Raw genomic sequence first — 18740 nt, forward strand, 5'->3', positions numbered from 1 at the left:
AATGACGCCCTCAAGCAGTGACAGACGGACTTGGAAGATAGGGGTGTGTGTGTGTGTGTGTGTGAAGGCGGCACTTGACCCTGCTCTGCAAGATTCATTGGCCAGTCATCGGTGGGGGGGAAGAAAGGGGTTAAGGGAGGGGCCTAGAGAGAGAGATCCTAGAATTTTTCGTAGGGGAATAGATGGCCAAGGAGGGAGGAGGAGGGCAATGGGGGAAGGGGGCGGAGACGATGGGGAAGAGAGAAGGAGCGGCTGAATGCTGGGTGGGGGCCTTCCCACGACTCAGGTCCAGGGCAGAGACTGAGTGCCTCCCCAAACTGATTTTCCCTTCTGGAGGGCCGGGGTGGGGCCACACGCTGGGGGCGTGTCCCGGGATCTGGCCCCGCCCCTCGCGCAGGCCCTCCCTGAGAGCCCGGCGCCTCACAAAGCGACATCCAGTGGGAGGGAGCAGGACCGGTACAGGGGCGGAGCCTCATCGTAGCCGGACCCCGCCCCCCGCGTGTCTCCTCACAAAGCCGGGCAGGGCCAAGGGGCGGAGCACCCGCAGAGGTGTGTCGGAGTCTTCGGACGTCAGACCCGCCTCCACCTTTCCGGGCAGGGCGGCGGCCTCACAAAGCACGACCGTTTGCGCGGGGCGTGGCCCAGGGCGTGTCCACGCGGCCGAACACCGCCCCCTAGGGCGCGCCCCTGTCCCCGCCCTCCCCGCTTCTCCGCGCCAGCCCCGCGGTACAAAGCGCGGCCTTTCGAGCCTCGCCCGGTCGGGGGGCGGGGCCCAGGCCCAGGGGCGTGTCCGAGAGACGGAGCACCGCCCCCCGGCTCACGCTCCGCCCCCGCCGTTCCTGGGCCGCGGAGCCACCTCACAAAGCCGCGACCGTTCGCGCGGGGCGGGGCGGGGCGGGGCGGCCCCGTCCCCCGGCACCCTCCCTCCCGGTGCCCTAGGCGGCCAGCAGGGGGCGCTGCGCCACGGGGCCGGACCTCGGCGGCAGTGGCGGCGAGGCGGAGCGTGGCCGGCAGGCGGCGCTGCCTGACTCGGCCTTGGCCTCGGCCTGCGCGTCGGCAGCGGCGGCGGCGGCAGCGGCGGCGGCCTGGGCCCGGGCGCGGCGGCGGCGGCGGCGGTGGCGGCGGCGGCGGTGGGGCCTGGAGCCGGATCTAAGATGGCAGCGGCGGCGGCTGCGGCGGGGCCGGGCGCGGGCGGCGCAGGGGCGGCGGTCCCGGGCGGCGCGGGGCCCTGCGCGGCGGTGTCCGTGTTCCCCGGCGCCCGCCTCCTCACCATCGGCGACGCGAACGGCGAGATCCAGCGGCACGCGGAGCAGCAGGCGCTGCGCCTCGAGGTGCGCGCCGGCCCGGACGCGGCGGGCATCGCCCTCTACAGCCGTGAGTGCGGGGCCCCGGGGCCGGGCCGAGCGCGGGGGCTGCCCACGAGGCGGGTCGGGCGGGGGACCAGAGGCGGGAGGGACGCGGCCGCAGCTAGGGGCCCGGGGCCCCGAGGGTGAGGGGCCCTGAGCGGTGGGGGCCTGGTGTGGGGTCCGTGGCGCCGGGCCGAGGGAGCTGGGAGTGGGGGGCCCCCGAGTGAGGGCAGTGGAGGAACGATGTCAAGGGGCAGAGAGAAAAGAAGGCGTGCGTGGTGGCCAGAGGTGAGGTGCCCGGAGTACGGTGGGAAGCGGGAAATGGGGGAGTGAGGGCCCTGAGATTGGGAGGGGGCAGGCAGGAAGTGGGGGGCCGAGCGGGGAAGGTGAATTCGTAGCCGGCCGAGGGTGTGGGGGCTGGGTGGGAGGAAAGGGGGCCTGGGGTATGGGAGAGGTGGGGGTCCCCGGGGGCGGGTGTGGTCGCCCTAGGAGAGGGATGGAGGGATGGGGGCAGCCTTTGGCCATCTCTCGGGACTCCCACGACTGCTGAGGACAGTTGGAAAGTGGTGCCCGGCCTGGGGCGGCCTGGAGGACCTGGTTCCACCCATCGCGAGCGTTTTGGCGTTCTGGACCTCCGTGTGGGAAACTTCTAGACCCGGAGAGAGGGCCCATGCCAGGGTGGTGCGAGCCGCTAGATGTGCTCCTGGTGGAAACGTGGAAGGGTAGGGCTGCTTCTTGATGTCCGGCTCCGAAGTAAGAGGTAACACAGCCTCCGCCCTCGCCACGGTCCTACGATCTTTCTTTTTGGGGATGTGAGAAGCTGGTTACATTTTCAGAAGCTAGTTTCAAAACTGACATTTCAGTGGAAAAAAAAAAAAATCACAAATGTGTTTGCCAAGGCCCCCGAGTCTTTGTAGTTGATCCTTTTTCTTTCTCTGTTACTCTTTATTTATCTGTTCTGATTCCTGATTGCTTGGTCACATTTTGCTATTCTGTTTCATTCAGCTTTGTCTCAGGGCTTCTTGCACTGATGCTCTGGGAGCCACGGAGGAGGCCCTTTCCTGCCTTTGGCCTGTGTGAATTTTTTTTTGCCCCTTTGGGAAGTGGGGGGGTGGGCCAAAGGAAAATATCGAGAGCAGCCCGTTCACACTGGGTTCTCCCTGCACTTCCGCTTGGAAGACCCAGACTTGTGGAGTTGTGCCTACCTCCCAGGTATCTCAGCTCTTTCTGCGGGGGGCAGAGCCGGGTTTTCTGGGACCAAATGAGGAGAGGGGAGAAGGGTATCCCAGGTGGGGGTCAGAGCTCAGGACAGGCACTTAAGCTCTATTTTATGCTCAGCAGGCTCTCCCAGGTGCTAAGCGTGGCCATTCATTTGGCAAGCATTAATAAAGAATAAAGATGGGCAGCGTTTCTCCAACTGGGATCCGGAGGCTAATCCTCAAAGCAGTTCCAAGATAGTTTTTCTTTTGTAAATAACTTCTTTTGATTTTTTAGACGGTTTTTGATTTATAGAATTATTGGGGACATAGTACAGAGAGTGCTCATAATACACCACACCTGGTGTCTCCTTTTTTTTTTTTTTTTTTTTTTTAAGATTTTATTTGAGAGAGAGAGAGATCACTCCCGGGGTGGAGGGGCGGGGGCTGCAGGCAGAGGGAAAAGGGAGCCTGATGCAGGGCTCTAGCCAGGACTCTGGGATCATGACCTGAGCCTAAGGCAGACACTTGACTGAGCCACCCAGGCGCCCCCAGACCTAGTATCTCCTGTGTTTAACATCTTCCTCCAGGAGAGCTTTTATATTTTGTGTTCCTGTGTTGTGGGTAATCTCGACGTTGTTACTAGTTATAAAGATAACATTGTCTTTTAGAGGTAATTCATAACTGAGGCATTTGTGAAAGGGGGAAAGTCCTCGTTTCTCAGATTGAGATCCTGAGTCAGGGATGATATCCTCTAGGGTCTGCAAGAAAGTTTCTCCCCCTCGATGGTCAAGGAGCACTGACGTGGGCCTGAAAACATGGGTTCTGGATTCAGCTGACCCTGGTTTTGTTCGTTCCCCAAGGCTGCCATGCCACACGTGATGCCTTAAAACAAAAGGAATGTATTTTCTTACAGTTTGAGGCCAGAAATCTGAAATCAAGGTGTTGTGAGGGTCCCTACTCCTTCCAGAGGCCCTGGAGGAGGAGAATGTCTTCTCACCTCTAACAGCTTCGTCTGGATCTTGGGCCTTGATTGGCTTTTGTTAACAGAACTCCCTTCTCTGCCTCTGTCTTCACACAGCCTCCCCACTGTGTCTCTGTGTCTTTTCTGTAAGGACACCTGTGATTGGATTTAGGGCTCGCTCTAAATCCAGAAAGATTTTATCTTTGAGAGCCTTAATTACATCTGCAAAGACCCTTTTTTCCAGATAAGCCACTCTCGCAGGCTCGGGCTTGGGGGGTTGAGGCTTGGACACACTATCTTAGGGTCTACTACGAGGACTAAATCACTGCCCTACTAGTATCTGTGAGTCTTTGTGCCTCAGTTTGTTTATCGGTAGAATGGGGGAGATGGCGGGACACTGTGACATAGCGTGTGTTTGCTCAGTAAGCTAATACTCTTTTGGGGGTAGCACCTGCTGCCTAAAAGGCTGGGGCTGGTGATGACCTCAGACTTGGCTGGGTCACTGCACAGGGTGAGGCATCACCTGTCCCTGAGCAGGAGGCATGGAGAGCAGGGCGCACGGGACGGGATCGCTGTGAAGTATGCTGGGGGAGTGTGGAGTACCAGGGCTGAGGTGTGGGGGTACACCATGCTCCTGGATCTACGAGCAGCCCCGGCCCGCCGGGTGGAGAGTGCGAGCCCGTAGTCCCTTGGAGAAAGTCAGAGATGGTCCAGCCACTGTGGGCATGTGCGGGGATTGGGGCCTTCTCCAGGAGGGAGCCTCTTGGCTGCAGGGCCGTCCGTCCAGCTGCTGCCTCGCACCCCCAGCAGATGGAAGAGGGACCCCGGGGCTGTGACTGCCGCCTCAGCCAGGGGTGCGGGGGCGGGTGCTAGGGAGATTGGGGAGATGGGTCTGGGTAGCAGGCATACAACACCCTCCCATGTGAGAAAGATGACAGCTGCAGAAGGCCCTGTCCCGGTCACCCCGCAGGGAACGATAACCCTCCCCGCCCCTGCTCGCCGTTTGATGGCCCGTGTCCATGGCAGTGGCTAAATGGCAGCTACCAAAACCGGGCCGTTTTCCCTGGGCAGAGGTGCGGGCATCCCGGGCCTTGAGGAAGCTTTGGCACGGCCGCTGGAGTTCTTGGACGCAGGGAGCCTTCCCTTGGAGAGGAGGCAGCTTCTCGGGAAGCCCGTTGCGGGCCGGCCACGGCGGAGAGCAGAACACTCTCGGTTCCTCAGGCCCACGGTGTCCTTTCTGGAGATGACTGTGTCACTTTTTTTCTTGGTCAGTGCGAGTCGGTTTGCCTGGTTCTGATAGGGGCTCCGTTTCAGTTTGTGGGGGGCATGCCAGGGCGTGGAAACCCCAGAGGAAAAAACCCTTTGTGAAAGCAAGGTTGAGGGCCGGCCTGCTGCCGTAGACCCGGGAGCTCTTGGGACTTCCTCCAGTCACAGTCGTGTGGTACCCCCCTGGCAGCAGGGGGAGGGGGAGCCAAAGAGTTTGTCCACTCTAAGACCTTCAGTGTCCAGCTGGGGTGACGCCTCATTCCCACTCCAGGGGTGCCTGTAACGTGCTCCTTCCTGCTGTCATTTTCCTGAGCATTTACTGGGCACCAGGCTCTGTGGGACCCGGTGTGGACAGACTCAAATGTTGGACCTTGGGGACAGCTGGGGAGAGGATAAAAACATAAATTAGGGCCTATGGGCAGACGATGGTCTGTGAGCCAGAGCAGGCCGGTGCCTCTGTTTCAACCACTAAAGGGAGCTTTGTATGTTTCTGAAGGGTCTATTAAAAAAGCCCCGAGAACTGAAGTAAGAATATTCAACTGACACTCTTGGGTCTTGAAAAACCAAAACTGACTTGCTGGCCCTTGACAGAAAAAGCTTGTGGACCCCTGAGATAAGTGAACGAAGCAGGCAGGAGGAGAGGGGGTTACGGTGGGAACATGGCCCCAGCCCGGCTCGCCAGAACTGCCACGGCTTTTTTTTTTTAATTAAGATTATTTATTTATTTATTTGACAGAGCCATCACAAGCAGGCAGAGAGAGAGGGGGAAGCAGGCTCCCTGCTGAGCAGAGAGCCCAATATGAGGCTCGATCCCAGGACCCCGAGACCATGACTGGAGCCCAAGGCAGAGGCCCAACCCACTGAGCCCACCCAGGTGCCCCATGCCACAGCTTTTAAGAGAAACTGAAAAGCCTTTCTTTGTGTCCATCTGTTTGTTTTGGTTGTGAAATGTCCTGATCACTCAGGCCCGATAGACTATACTTTCCGGACTCTCTGGGCCAGTTAGCCTGACGGTGTGGCTGTGGCTGTGTGTTAGTGCTTCGAATAGTACCAGGAGGTCTGGGACACCGCTTCCATTGTATTGGTGGAAAAACAGTTGAGAGGGCTTGACCAGGTGGCATGGCTGGTCCTGCAGGGGAGCTGGCTCTCAAGGTCACAGCTGTGGGACCTGCTCTTTGTTACACTGCAGGGTGGTTTGGTGGAAAGTGGTCAGGATTCCATTTATTCATGCATAACGGAGATCCAGAGGCAGTGGCTCTAGCAACATTTTATTGTGCTGTCACGGCGGAGAGGTGGCAGATCTGGGCTGGTGTAGACACTTTGCTTTAGGAATTCCTTGGGTGCAGGTCCTTCCAGCTAACCCCCACGCCCTGCCACCATTTCTAGGGTGAGGTCCTGTCCCTGTGGAGCAACGTGGCAGCTGGAGTCCAGCTATTACTCTGGTGTCCAGACAGCAGGACAGAGGAAGGGACAAAGGTGCCAAACACATAGGCCAGGTGTCTGTTAAGAAAAGTGTCCAGAGGCTGGCTCTGGGCTCTTCTGCTTTCATCCCCTTGGCTAGAATGCAGTCGCGGAGCCGCCCCTAGCTGCAAGAGAGGCTGGGAAATGTAGTCTGTCGTCTGTCGGCGTGGTCCACGGGCTCAGCGCAGCTAATTTCAGGGCTTCTCTTTCCGGAGGAGAGTGGACAGACGCTGGGCGACGATCAGTCACCGTGGTCACAGTAGGTGGGATGTGGACATAGCCAGGGTTGGGAAGGGCGTTTCTGGTTTATGGAGGGTTCAAGTGGGGATGGGGGACAGCAGCCTGGTGTGGGGCCAGGGGGTCTCTCTGAAGAATGGAGGAGCCAAAGGTGGGGTAGCGAGGTGAGGTCCAAGTGACGTTTTACAAACGACAGGGCCTTTTGGTGTGTGTGATCAGGAGCTGCCCGCCATTTCCGAAGACCACTGTGACAGCAGGTTACAGTGCATGGGAGCAGGGCGAGAGAGGCCCGTGGAAGCTTCCAGACTAGGGAATGCAATAGGAATGTAACTGAATAGTCTCACCTTAGCCTGCCCCAAAAGTGTGTCAGAGGCCCGGAAGTTGTATTATGGCACAGAAGATGAGCTCCGCCCAGGGCGAAGGCCATGACCCGCGGCCAGGGTTGTGAATGGCCTGCCCTCAGGTTTGCTTCCTGCTATGTGGTTAAACCAGAAGTAGACCCCCCGCTATTTTTTAGATTGTGTGATTTCACATCAAAATCTGACTTTGTACTTATAAAAACTCAGAAGGGCTGGTGACCCCGGGCCCCCGGGCCGCGAGGTGTACTGAACAGTGCTGCCCCCTTTGGAAGGGGCCTGCTGCCTCGATTTGCCCGAAGTCCCCTTCCTGCTGGTCACTGCCCCAGCACGGAGGCTCTGCGCCAGGAGCCATTTGTCCTTCCACTTGCAGTGGTTTGTTTCTTAAAATAGAGAGGCATTTCTGTGAACCCAGGCTGCCCTCGGGTGTGGGAAAATGTTCCTTACCCGGCACCCTCCTTCGGCCCCTGGCCCCTTCCTCTGGGCATCTGACTTGGAGCCCTATGGAGGTGGGGGGTTGTTGCCTCGGGTCTGAAGCTGGTCTGCTCTTCCAGGCCCCCCTTCCTCTGGGCATCTGACTTGGAGCCCTATGGAGGTGGGGGGCTGTTGCCTCGGGTCTGAAGCTGGTCTGCTCTTCCAGGCCCAGGTCCTGCCCGCTGCCCACCTCCCAGCCCCCCTTCCTCCTCTCTACCTGACCAAAGCCCCTCAGTGGCCATTTGGAAACCCAGAAGTTCTGAAAGACTGGCTTGCTGCTCCTTTGACAGCAAAACCTAACCTGACCCAAACGCTTCGGGTGGTGGACTCCCGCCTGAGCTGCCACGTGGGGCCCTTTACGATCCCTGTGCACCCGGTTTAGTCCGACCAACAGCGTTTGGGCTTGTAGGGGCCCGCGTCGGAGATCACAGGTGCAAAGTGGCCAGCGCCACGAGCCGCGCCTGGAGTGAGCGCGCCGCATCGCTGGTCGCGGTCTGGGCACCGTGGGTGGGAAGGGCCTTTGGGTAGAAGGAGAATGGCGGGAACTCAGGGCTGATGTGAGGTGCAGTACATCGGAGCGGGTCGGATGTAGCAGAGTGGGAGAGGCTGGGGAACCTCCCCCAGCGGGTGCCGTTCCTTTCCCGGGGAGCCAGACTGGGGACAGACTCCCTGCTCCCGGTGGAGAGTGGAGGCTGGGAAGGGCTTCGGGCAGCTCTGAGACAGTCTCTCTCTCTCTCTTTTTTTAAAGATTTGTTTATTGGGGCGCCTGGATGGCTCAGTCATTAAGCATCTGCCTTCACCTCAGGTCATGATCCCCGAGTCCTGGGATCGAGCCCTGCGTCTGGCTCCCTGCCCAGCGCGAAACCTGCTTCTCTCTCTGCTACTCTCCCTGCTTGTGTTCCCTCTCTTGTGCATGCTCTCTCTCTAATAAATAAATAAAATCTTTTTTTTTTTTATTAGATTTTATCTATTTATTTGACAGAGAGAGATCACAAGTAGACGGAGAGGCAGGCAGAGAGAGAGAGAGAGGGAAGCAGGCCTCCCGCCGAGCAGAGAGCCCGATGCGGGACTCGATCCCAGGACCCTGAGATCATGACCTGAGCCGAAGGCAGCGGCTTAACCCACTGAGCCACCCAGGCGCCCTCTAATAAATAAAATCTTAAAAAAAAAGATTTATTTATTTATTTGACAGAGAGAGAGAGCACAAGCAGGGGGATTGGCAGACAGAGGGAGAGGGAGAAGCAGGCTTCCCCCCAAACAGGAAGCCCAATGAGGGGCTTGATCCCAGGACCCTGTGATCATGACTTGAGCTGAGGGCAGACACTTAACCAACTAAGCCACCGAGCCGTCCCTAGACACGTCTGTTAATTTGAAGTCCTTAAGGGTCCCTGGGGGGTCCCATGATGCCCTAAAATTGCATGCAGTTTTGCAGAAGTCTAGAGGGACAAGAGTCAGTGGCTGTGACCTTGAACCAGCCTCCTTGACACAAAGGAGAAAGGGGGTGACAGTGGCAGCTCTCTGGCGGGAACACATGTCAGCTTCTTCGTGGTGTGTCTACCTGATGGACATGAATGCGGTGTTGCTGATGGTTCTCTGTTTGTGTTTCTGGGGAAAGGCTTCCCATTTGGATCCTCGCCCTGACAGATCTCTGACACCAGAAAGGCTGAGAGTCATTGGAGGTTAGTCCTGGATTGGGAGTGAAGTGGATGGCTCTGGCTTCTGAGGAATGGGGTGGTTGGTGGGAGAGGCTGGGGTCTTGGGTCTGTTGGGCTGGGGTGCGGCTCTGATCGGCCAGGACCAAGACGTCAGCAGTCTGTCAGAGTGAGCCAGAGCAAAGGGGAGGTTACTGGGTTTCTGGTCAGGAGGGGCAGCCCCCTTGGAGGGCTGGGGGAGGGGACCCAGCCAGATGGCAGTGGTGGGGGGCGGGGTGGTGGAGTCTCCAGGAGAGGGGAAGAGGGGAGGGCGCACCTCGCCCAGGCCCCCAGGGCCTAGCCACAGTTCTTTGAAGATGGGGAGACCTGACCTTCCCTCTATCCAGCCACAAGCACGAACTGGGCGGGGGACTTGCTGCCTTTTTATGGTGGAAGGTTACCTCGCGTCTACCTTTAGACCGCTGGCAAGAGCGCACTGAGCGTCTGCTGTGTGCCAGTTCCTGTTTTAGGAGCTGCGGATACGGTGACGCCCAAGCCAAGCTCATGTTCCCGCAGTTGCCGGCCTGGGGGCGGTTGTGTGACAGGAGCTAAGTCCGCAGTCACCTAAACACGTTGTGCTTACTGGTCTGTGTCCTCCAGAAGACAGTGAAGGCGGCAGAGGCTTGAAAATGCTGGGGAGGACGAGGGGGTGGTGGGGCTCGGCAGGGCGGCCCCCCGGCTCGGGTGGGGCGGCAGAGCCTGTGGGAGAACAGCAGGTGAGGCCCGAGGAGGGCCTAGGGGGGCCTAGGTCTGGCTCCACACCTTGGCGTGACATCTCTGTGCCTGTTTCCTCTACTGCTGTAAAATGGGCTTCTTGATGGCACCTACCTTGGAGGGCTGGTGTGACTTAGTAGGAAGGCTTAAGATCGAGGCTGCCACCAGGCAAGCCCAGATGTTACTGGAGCAGGATGCTGGGGGTGAGTGTAGGGGGCCCCCAAGGGGTTCCACGGTGTTTCTTCCAAGAGTGGTGGGGAGGGAGGTGACACCTGTGGCTGTGTCTGGGCTCCAGCCCAGCTGCAAACCCCTGTCCTTTCCTCGAAGGGTGATCCCTGGCTAATGACTCCGACTCCTAGATCTCTCCTTCCTTGTGGGTGGAGGCTTCGATGAGGGGCTTAGCTGGTGGCAGGTGACCCAGGTGCTGGGGGACATCTGTGGGTGGCCTGGAGGCATAGCTCTGCACAAGCCAGGCACTCTTCTCCACCCCGCTGTGGGGGACGTGGCCCAGGAGCCAGCCTGCGGAGCATGGCAGCTGAGGAGCTAAGCGTGGGGGCGGGAGGCCCCTGGCCAGAGGGTTGAGATAGAAAGGAGGGAGCTCCTGGGGACCAGGGGGCTGTGGCTCTGGGGGTGCCTGGGCTCTGCAGCATCCCTGGGTCGGTGTTCCTGCCCTCTCAGCGCTCCCCAGCTGGAATGAATGTTCTCCCTTCCCTCTCCGGGACTGCAGCAGCTCTGTCTGGGTCAGAAGCTGCTGGAGGTCATGAGGAGTAAAGGGGGTGGAGTCTTACCTTGATGTGACCTTGTGACTCTGGCCAGGCAAGGGCAGTTCAGCTGCCGGTTCCTCTGGGATGATGGAGGGCGGCTTGGAGGTTGATGTGAGCCCAGCGCACAGCAGAGGAATAACACAGAGTCTAAACCTGCCTCGTTGTCCAGAAGGGAAGATGTGTCCCAGGTGTCCCAGGTGTGGGTGGCCAGGTGCCTGGCGATCAGAAAACCCGGAGACCTCGAGGCCTGGGAGGGGCCCACCGTGGCCTTGAGATCCTGCCTGGCCGTGCCTGGTCCCCCATGACTCCGGAGGGCCCCCCGGCCCCCATGTGCGTCCGCCTTCCTGCTCCCTCACTTCAGGGACTTGCTTGGGAGGCTTCAGGACTCAGGGTCGCACCCGCCCCAAGAGACCCGGTCACCTGCTCTGGCTCTTGGTTGAAGAATCGGGAGTTCCGGGCTTTCCCTGCCCCCTTCCCTTTGTTTCCCGAAAACCAGTTCGATGAAGGAAATTGAGACCAGGCTTCCCCCAGGCCCGAGGGAGCTGGATCTGGAACTCTGTGGTCTCGTGACACTCTCGATGACTTGTTTTTTTTTTTTTTTTTTTAAAGATTTTATTTATTTATTTGACAGAGAGAAATCACAAGTAGGCAGAGAGGCAGGCAGAGAGAGAGAGAGAGGAGGAAGCAGGCTCCCCGCTGAGCAGAGAGCCCGATGCGGGACTCGATCCCAGGACCCTGAGATCATGACCTGAGCCGAAGGCAGCGGCTTAACCACTGAGCCACCCAGGCGCCCCTCGATGACTTGTTTTAATTGTTGTTTCATCAACCCCCACAGAGGCCAAAACGTCGGGTGGTTCTGTTGCGGCCCGTGAAAGTGCCACCCGAGGCCGGACCCAGAACGTGTCCCCCGGCCTTTGGGTGCTTTTTGTTCTGCCAGGCAGGGCCTTCTCGCAAACAGGTCCAGACTGGTTTGCGGGAGGGGGCTCTGCCTCTTCCCCGCCCCCACTCCTTGCACGGAGAGAGGGAACCCCCTTTTATTCCCTCTTTTTGTGTGTCTCCAAGCAATTCATCACCCACAGCTTTGGCAAGAGCGGGTCTGGGCTGTTTTTCTTTAAGATTGTTGGCGGGTTTGCTTCCCTGCTAATTGTGTTCGTGTGGCGGGGGTTCGTCTGCGCTGGCTGTGTTACACACGGCAGAGTGGACTGGTTTCACATCCGGAAACCCGCCTGATGCCGCGGGTGTGGGTGACCGCGGGTGTGGGTGACGCTCCAGGTGAGGACAGTTGGGGGCAGGGCTGGCAGGTCAGTGCTCGTGATCCCCTCCAGGGGGCATGTGAATAAGGAATCCCAGGCAGACGGGGGAGGAGGGGGGGCTCTCTTGCAGACCTGAGAGGGACATTCCAGAAACTTGGCCGTGTTCTTCCTCGAGCTGGAGGGGAAGGCAGAGGCTGACTGGAGTTTCCAGACCTGCCTTGCGCCCGGGAGGGGTCCCCCACAGAACCCGGCTCTGCTGCGAGCGCTCTGTGTGACCAGCGGGTGGAGTCCCGAGTGTTGGAAGGGCCCCCCGGATGGGGGGACACCGGCAGGATGCCTGGCTCTGATGCCCCTTACCCCCTGCCCACATCCCCCGGTTATCCGCGAGGCCTGCTATAGTGGATGTTCGCTGAGCTCGAGCACGACCATGTGCCGGGCAGGCGGGCTCCGTGCCAGGCGCTGTGTGTTCATTGATCGGCCTCTCCGTGAGAGCAGCCCCGACAGGCCGGCTGGCCGCCGCGTGCACTTGGCACAGGGGTGCTGGGCGGAGCAGTGAGCGCGGGGCCGGGGGTGGGGGGGAGTGGGGGACCAGCCCATTCTCTGTTTCCCCAGCCACGCACATCCTGTAGGGAGCTGAGTAGCCACAGCCCCTCCCCCGGTTTATAGGCGAGGAACCAGAGGCATTGGGGGCAGGGAGCCGCTGGGATGCCAGCCCGGTTTGGCTCCAGCACCCCCACCTAGCCGAGCTGCCTTTCTGGAGCATCCGTGCCCTAAAGGAGCCTGCACGGTGCATGGGGGAGGTGCCCACCTGCCCCTTCTGGTCCTTGTGCTGTGTCGGAGAAGTGGCCCCCGGGGACTCCTCTGGGGCCCAGAGCCAGTCTTTCCTCATTCCTGCCTCGTTGCTGATTCTGTCCAGGGCCGAGGCAGCCTCTGTCCCCTCTCGCCCTTGCCTCATCTGGAGTCCCATTCAGTGAGGCAGCCTGAGGGCAGGGGCGGGCCCCTGGCGGCCTCCCCGTGCTCAGCCCCTGTGCTGCATGGTCATCCTCCCTCGTCCTTCTCTGCTGAGGCTGCCCCTGCCCCATGGTCCTGCCTGTCCCTGTGCAGCCTCTCTGGAGCCACTCCGGTCTGCATGTCAAGGGCCTTCCGCCATCCCCAGGGCAGAACCCCCAGGAACCGCATTCCCGCCCCTCAGCCATGGTGGGCTGCGCTCCCTGGGCTGAGCACGCTGGCCCTGACCTTGACGGGGGCCAAAAGGTGCAGTGTACTCCCCACTTTGAAGGTCGCCCCCACCCCCCACTGCCCGGGGTCCTCTTGTTGCCCATTGACATGCCTCGTTCCAGCCCTGCCTCCCAGGCCTCCCCACGTGTCCCCTCTGCCAAAGGCCTCCCCTGCCAAGCTTGGTCCTCTGAGAGCACTGCCCACCCAGCTCCTGCTGTCACGGGGGGTGCAGACCCTTCGTGACCCCTCACAGCCATAGGAGGCAAGCTCCATTGCCTTCCCTCGGGGATGGCCCCTGTCGTCAACCAGCCAGGGCCTACAGCCCCTGTCCTTCCGGGTGGATGCTGGGGTGGGGCTTGGCTCTTTCATAAGGTAGGGGTCCCCGGGCTAAGCTCCCCTGAGCACGTCCTGTCTGTGCCTCGGTTTCCTCTCTTGAAAGGACCGTGGTCTGGAGCTGTGAGCAAGGCACCCAGCAGCCTTAGGCGTTTATCCAGTAGTGGGTGCGTCCCAGCTTCCGGGTCTCAGACGGAGGAGCCCAGGGGCTGGGGCTGCTGGTTCTGTTGCCTAACCACCCCCCCAATACTTACCGGCTAAGCCCGAACTTTCAGGGGCCAGGGAACCCTGGCGCACATCTGCTGTCCCTTTTGTGGCTCACAAAGCCCGGGGCGGCGCAGCTGATTAGCATGGATGGGGAGACATTTGCATGTAATAGCTCCCGCCTGGTCCCCCTAGGACTCTTTTCTGAAAAGCCAAGCTCTTTCTTTGTCTGCTCCTTCTTCTCTTGGGGTTGCCCTTCCACACACCCCACAATTCAACTCCTCTTTGGGCTCCATCCTGCCGGGTCTGGAGGTGGGGCTGGCCTCCCCTGCCCCCCACCACCAGCCCAGCCACAGGCAAGCCCTTTGCGGGGAGTCCCCTTGCAGGGCTCTGATCTCCAGGAGCTGTCGCTGGTCCTTGGGGTCTGGGGTCTGGGGCTGCTAGCGCGGGGGCCCTTCTGCAGCCTGGGTCAGCCCGGGCGGTGGGATAGGGGGGTTTTGGGGGGTGGCTGGCGGCTCACGTTCTCTGGGGTGCTGCCGCGACTCTCGGTCAGATCCAGTAGGAGCCCGGGAGGCCTGTGGCCCTGGTGGTGCTGGGGCCAGGGGGAACCTTGCTTCCCCTAGTGCGAGCAGGAAACCCCCTGGGTGGTTGCCTCTCCGGTCAGGGGCTTTTCCATCTACCCCCACCCCCAACCCCATCCGAGTCTGTCCCCAGTGTCCTGTTACCTGTTGCTGGGTAGTCCGGGAAGTGTCCTCCTCAGAGACTTGTGTTCTCAGGGCCCCTCCTGAAGGACACCTGCCGCTTGCGGTTTCCAGGCTGCCCTCCACGCTGCCCACCCCGCCACCCAGTACGAGCCTCATTGTGCCCCTGGAGGGGGCTCACTGTTGGGTTCTTGTGACTCTTCTCAAAGGAATGAACACACTGTGCGACCCCGTCCCTGCTTTAGAAAATAACCCGTTGCTGATAGAAATAAGGGCCCCTGTCTGGTCTCCTCCTAGGGAGGTAATGGGGAAGGAGGTGCTTTCCATCCACTTGGGACCCCTTTAGAAAGGGCCTAAATTTTAGACCCATCCGGGAGCTTTTGAGGCCTAAACCGAAGACCTTCCCAAGCACCAGGTGAAGCTGGCCCCCGCTCTGCCTTGGCCAGATGGCTGCTCCTGTGTCCCAGAGGAGCACTTAGTCGAGCTGGTCCAGTGGCCGGATGGGGGCTGGGGGGCATAAGGCCAGAATTCTGTCTGGGGCTCTACTCTCTGCCTTGGGCCAGAAAGCCTTGGGGACATGGCAGCAAGGGTTTGTGTTTTGGGCCAGTAACACCCACTGTGTACCCACGGGTATCGGGCTGGATACGAAGAGGGTATTAGTCCCCAGGACAGTAGGGAGCCGTGGGAACTTGCCTCTCGCCTGGGGCTGGTGGGGAGGGGGAGGCTCTGGGTAGCAGAGCCCAGATTCTGACCTGGTTCTGATGCGAGCTGGAGTTCTGGGAAATGTGCCTCACTATGTGGCCTCCCTGATGCAGGGAGAAGGGCTTCCCTGGGTGACAGCTGCTTGGAATGCATCCCTGCTGTGGGGTCACTGCTCCTCCTCCCGTCACACGGGGAGGGGTGTGGGTGCTACTCTCCTCCAGCCGAGAGCCGTCGCTGAGAAGTCCATGCCGTCCAGCTGCCTACCTTAGAGGGACCCTTCAGTCACAGGCCCTTTCCCACCCCACCCCCCGCCTCTGGCCCTCTAGCAGGTTGAGGGAGGTACGTGGTTACACTTGCTCACTCTGGGACACCCCAGATGCCTTGAGTGGGTGCCAGACGTCACCTGCCGTCACGATTGCTTTGTCTGGTTATCTCTTGTGCACAGGGTAGAACTCAAACGGCTCAGGAGGGTGGAACCTGGAAAGTCCTCCTGGTCCTGGCCCGTGCCCCACATCCCCTGTCGTCTTCCGGTGTGACCTTCCTGCCTGGATTTTCCCACGGCAGTCTCTCCCTGGGAATCCACTGTGCCCGAAGTTCTGCGTGGTTAAGCCACGGGAGAGGAAAGGGGCATGGTGCCAAGGCCGTCTGCCCTCCAGAGGCAGCCACGAAGCCATTCTGTCAGTGTTTCTTTCCAGAAAAGTCCCCAGACCTGCAGTGTGTGTGCTTGTCCGACCCACCCCCCTGTTTTATACCCGTGGCACCTGGATGTTTGCCAGCCCTCACGGTGCCCCCCTGCACCCCCCGGCTTTCTACTGGCTGCACCTTCCTTCCCCCATTCAGCGGGCAGTTTGGTTTTCAGCTGCTTTGGACAGTCCCGGGTCTGGGTTTATCTTCGCAGACACTGGCAAGTGGAGTTCCAGGATAAGGCCCCCGAAGGGCTGGCGGGGGGGGTTCTGGGTGGGGAGGCCCTGACAGATGCCCTGGGAAGAGATGCGCGAGACAGTCTGTTCCCCCGCTCCGCCCCCGCGGCCGGGCCAGGCCAGAGGAGCCAGGGTGACCTCCTGGTCCTCAGACACCCCAGGGCCGGCAGCTGTGTGGAGCGTCTCCTGGGACAGCACCAGAGGAGCGGGCTTAGGTTACTTGGCCGAGAGGGAGGCCAGGCCGGCCCGGCTTAGGCTTCCCGGGGTTGGGTTCTCTTCTGAGACTGGCGCGGGTCTGCTGAAGCATGGAGTGGCTGCTCTGGCTACTGCGTACTTGGTGCCGTGCTGTCCCCAACGTCTTCTCGCAGAAGCTGGGCTGCAGGGAGGGCGTCTTATCCACTTGTGAGCCCCCCTTCCCGGATGAGGCCCCTGAGGTCGAGAGTGAAGGCAGTCAGGGTTCCACACCGGTCATGTCCTGCCCCCCCGGGGGCTGCGTCACTATTACCATTTGAAGATGAGGAACGAAGGGCCACAGTCACACAGCCGGAGAGTAGCAAGTTTGGCCCCGAACCCTGGTCTTCCTCGATCCTCATCATTTCTTTTCATTTTGATTCATTGCAATTTATTTATTTATTTACTTACTTACTTATTCTGTTCAATTAGCCAGCAAAGAGTACATCATTAGTTTTTTTGTGTCGTGTTCAACGAGTCATTTGTTGAGCCGAGTGACCTCCTTCCTCTCCTGGCCACGGGGATGCCACACCACACAGGGATGGGGTGGGGGGAAGCTTCTGGTGCCCACAGTTTGGAAACTCGGTTCCTGCCGCCAGGCATGGGGCACCTCTGGGAGACGGGGCCCCTTCCAGGAAGGTGAGCCCTGCATCACCCAGTGCCTGCCTCGGCGAGGGTGTCGCCTACTCCCCGAGGCAGGCTGAGATCTGCCTATACCCCATGTACACGTGTATCAGAGCCCCCCTCCCTGAGTTCTTCTGGTCCCTCTTACCCTCTTCTCCGTGCTGGGCCATTGGCCTCCTGCTGGCACCCGGGAGTGCTGGAAGGCTGGGGGCCCCCCGGGCCAGACGGGAGCTGATGGCCCCAAGCAGGGTAGGCTGAGGAAAGCACCTTGACTTTCCTGCACTTCGCCCTCCTTTTCACGTACCCGGCCTTACGGCGGGATGGTTTCCACTGCAAGGTGCACGGCCTGTCTTGTGTGTGGTGGCAGGAGGTGATCTAGCCAAAGACCTCACGTTTGGACAAGCAGCTCTCCCCCCCCCCAACCCCCCTGGCCCCAAGTCTGCCAAGATAAATAGCTTTAATTAGTGCTCGTTTGATGGCTGTGATAGTTTCCCTGCTAGAGAGGCTGGGACTTGGAATGTGGCCCGTTTCCCCCTGAGCTGGGGACGGCTTGTCCGTCTCATCCTCCGCCTCCGTTCTCCATGCCGCAGCCTCCCTCGTCTGGCGCGAGGATGGAAGATTCCACGGGGCGACAGTATAACTCCAGGCCTTTGTCCTTCTTCCACTGGGTCCCTCTGACCCAGGTCTGACCAGCCTGAAGGACCCAGTGACCCTCTGTGTGTCCCATCACTGCTTGTTCCAGAGGGAGGGGGAGGCGGAGGAGAGCAGAGTGGGCAGGAAATTGACTGTGTGGGCGCCCGGTGCCCAGCGTCTTCGAGTGCTTAAGTAACCTTCTTGAGGCCACGTGTGCCGCTAGGGCCTGGGCACCGGGATCCCCATGCCGTCTGTCCCCTGCACTTAGGGAAGGGGCCTGGCCTCCCAGACTCCATGCCCCAGGGCCACCAGGTAGGTGAGCATCCCCCAAGTGCCTCTGGGTCTGGGCGCCATGGCAGCCATGTGCGGACCTCTGGGCCTGTGCTTCTCTGGGCTATCAGTTGGGCAGTGGGGGGTGGGGGGAGGGCGTTACATAAAGATTTGATGTGTGGCCGGCCGCTTGTCTGAGAGGTGCTGGAGGACCTCAAGGAGGAGGTAACAGCAATATGGGGGAAGAGAAGGGCGTTCTGGATCTTGGGAGCCATGGAGGCCAGAAAGAAGTCCTGCCCATGGTCTGGGGGTGGCGAAGGCCAGTGTGGCTGCATGGGGGACATGGAGGAGGGGCTCGTGAGCTCCGTGAGGAGTGTGTGCTTGTTCCAGAAGGCTCTGGGAAACCATGGAGAGGTCTAAGCAGGAGAACAGCCACAGCAGATTGGCCACATTAGACGTGACCAGGAGGTGACGGAGGCCCGGCATGTGTCCCTGGGACCATCTGGTCAGTGCCCCTGAGATAGGCGCCTGTGTGTCTGCTGCTCCCTGAATCAGCCAGCTTGTTCGAGGCCCTCCTGGCGGCCAGGCCTTGGGGTCGGCCCAGGGCTGAGGTGCTGAGCAAGGCATTTCCTTTAAGCCTAGGCCTGGGGAGGCCCCTGTGCGGCAGGGTCTCCCAGCTTCTGGTGCCCAGGGAGCCATCGAGAAGGGGGTGTCCGGGTTGGTTCTGTGATGGTTAGGGAGCAGGCAGCTTGTCCCCCTGCCCCAAGAGCCGCTGGCTTCCCAGCTTCCCTCATCTCCTGCCTGGCCCACAGCTCCTCCAGCCCTGTCCCCAAGGCCAGCTCAGCACTCAGTCCCTCCAGGTGCCGCCCACGGCTGTGGGAGCAGCTGGACTCCCCAGCCTCTTGAGACCCAGATCTGCCCATCCGGCCTGGGAGTCTAGCCCAGCAGACTCCCTGGCCACAGCCAGGCTGTCTTGGGCCCCTCCTTCTGCCAACTGGGGTCCTCTGAGGAGAAGCGGCCTCCTGGGTGTCTCCCCTGCTCTGAGAACTGACACTGCCCGCTCTGATCGCTGTGTAGATGGGGGCCTCCGACACCAGCCACGTGGCCCACAGTCTGCTCCATTCGGATACTGCCTGCCTGTCCAGAGACAGTGTCAGACCCCCCAGGGTAAGAGCTCGGGGC

The 18740-nt window shown here is 60.3% G+C and overlaps 1 protein-coding gene across 2 annotated transcripts in view; it reads left to right on the plus strand.

The window, feature by feature from the left end:
- Positions 1 to 1139: 1139 nt before the first annotated feature.
- CARM1 (coactivator associated arginine methyltransferase 1) overlaps positions 1140 to 18740 on the plus strand; it is a 40790-nt gene continuing 23189 nt past the window's right edge. For both annotated transcript variants that reach the window (XM_059389030.1, XM_059389031.1), the window contains exon 1: positions 1140 to 1374. In XM_059389030.1, coding sequence (XP_059245013.1) covers positions 1155 to 1374 — 220 coding nt within the window. In that variant the 5' untranslated portion in view covers positions 1140 to 1154. The remainder of the gene's footprint in view (positions 1375 to 18740) is intronic.

This window comes from Mustela nigripes, chromosome 2 (assembly GCF_022355385.1).
Source record: "Mustela nigripes isolate SB6536 chromosome 2, MUSNIG.SB6536, whole genome shotgun sequence".
Classification (NCBI taxonomy): domain Eukaryota; kingdom Metazoa; phylum Chordata; class Mammalia; order Carnivora; family Mustelidae; genus Mustela; species Mustela nigripes.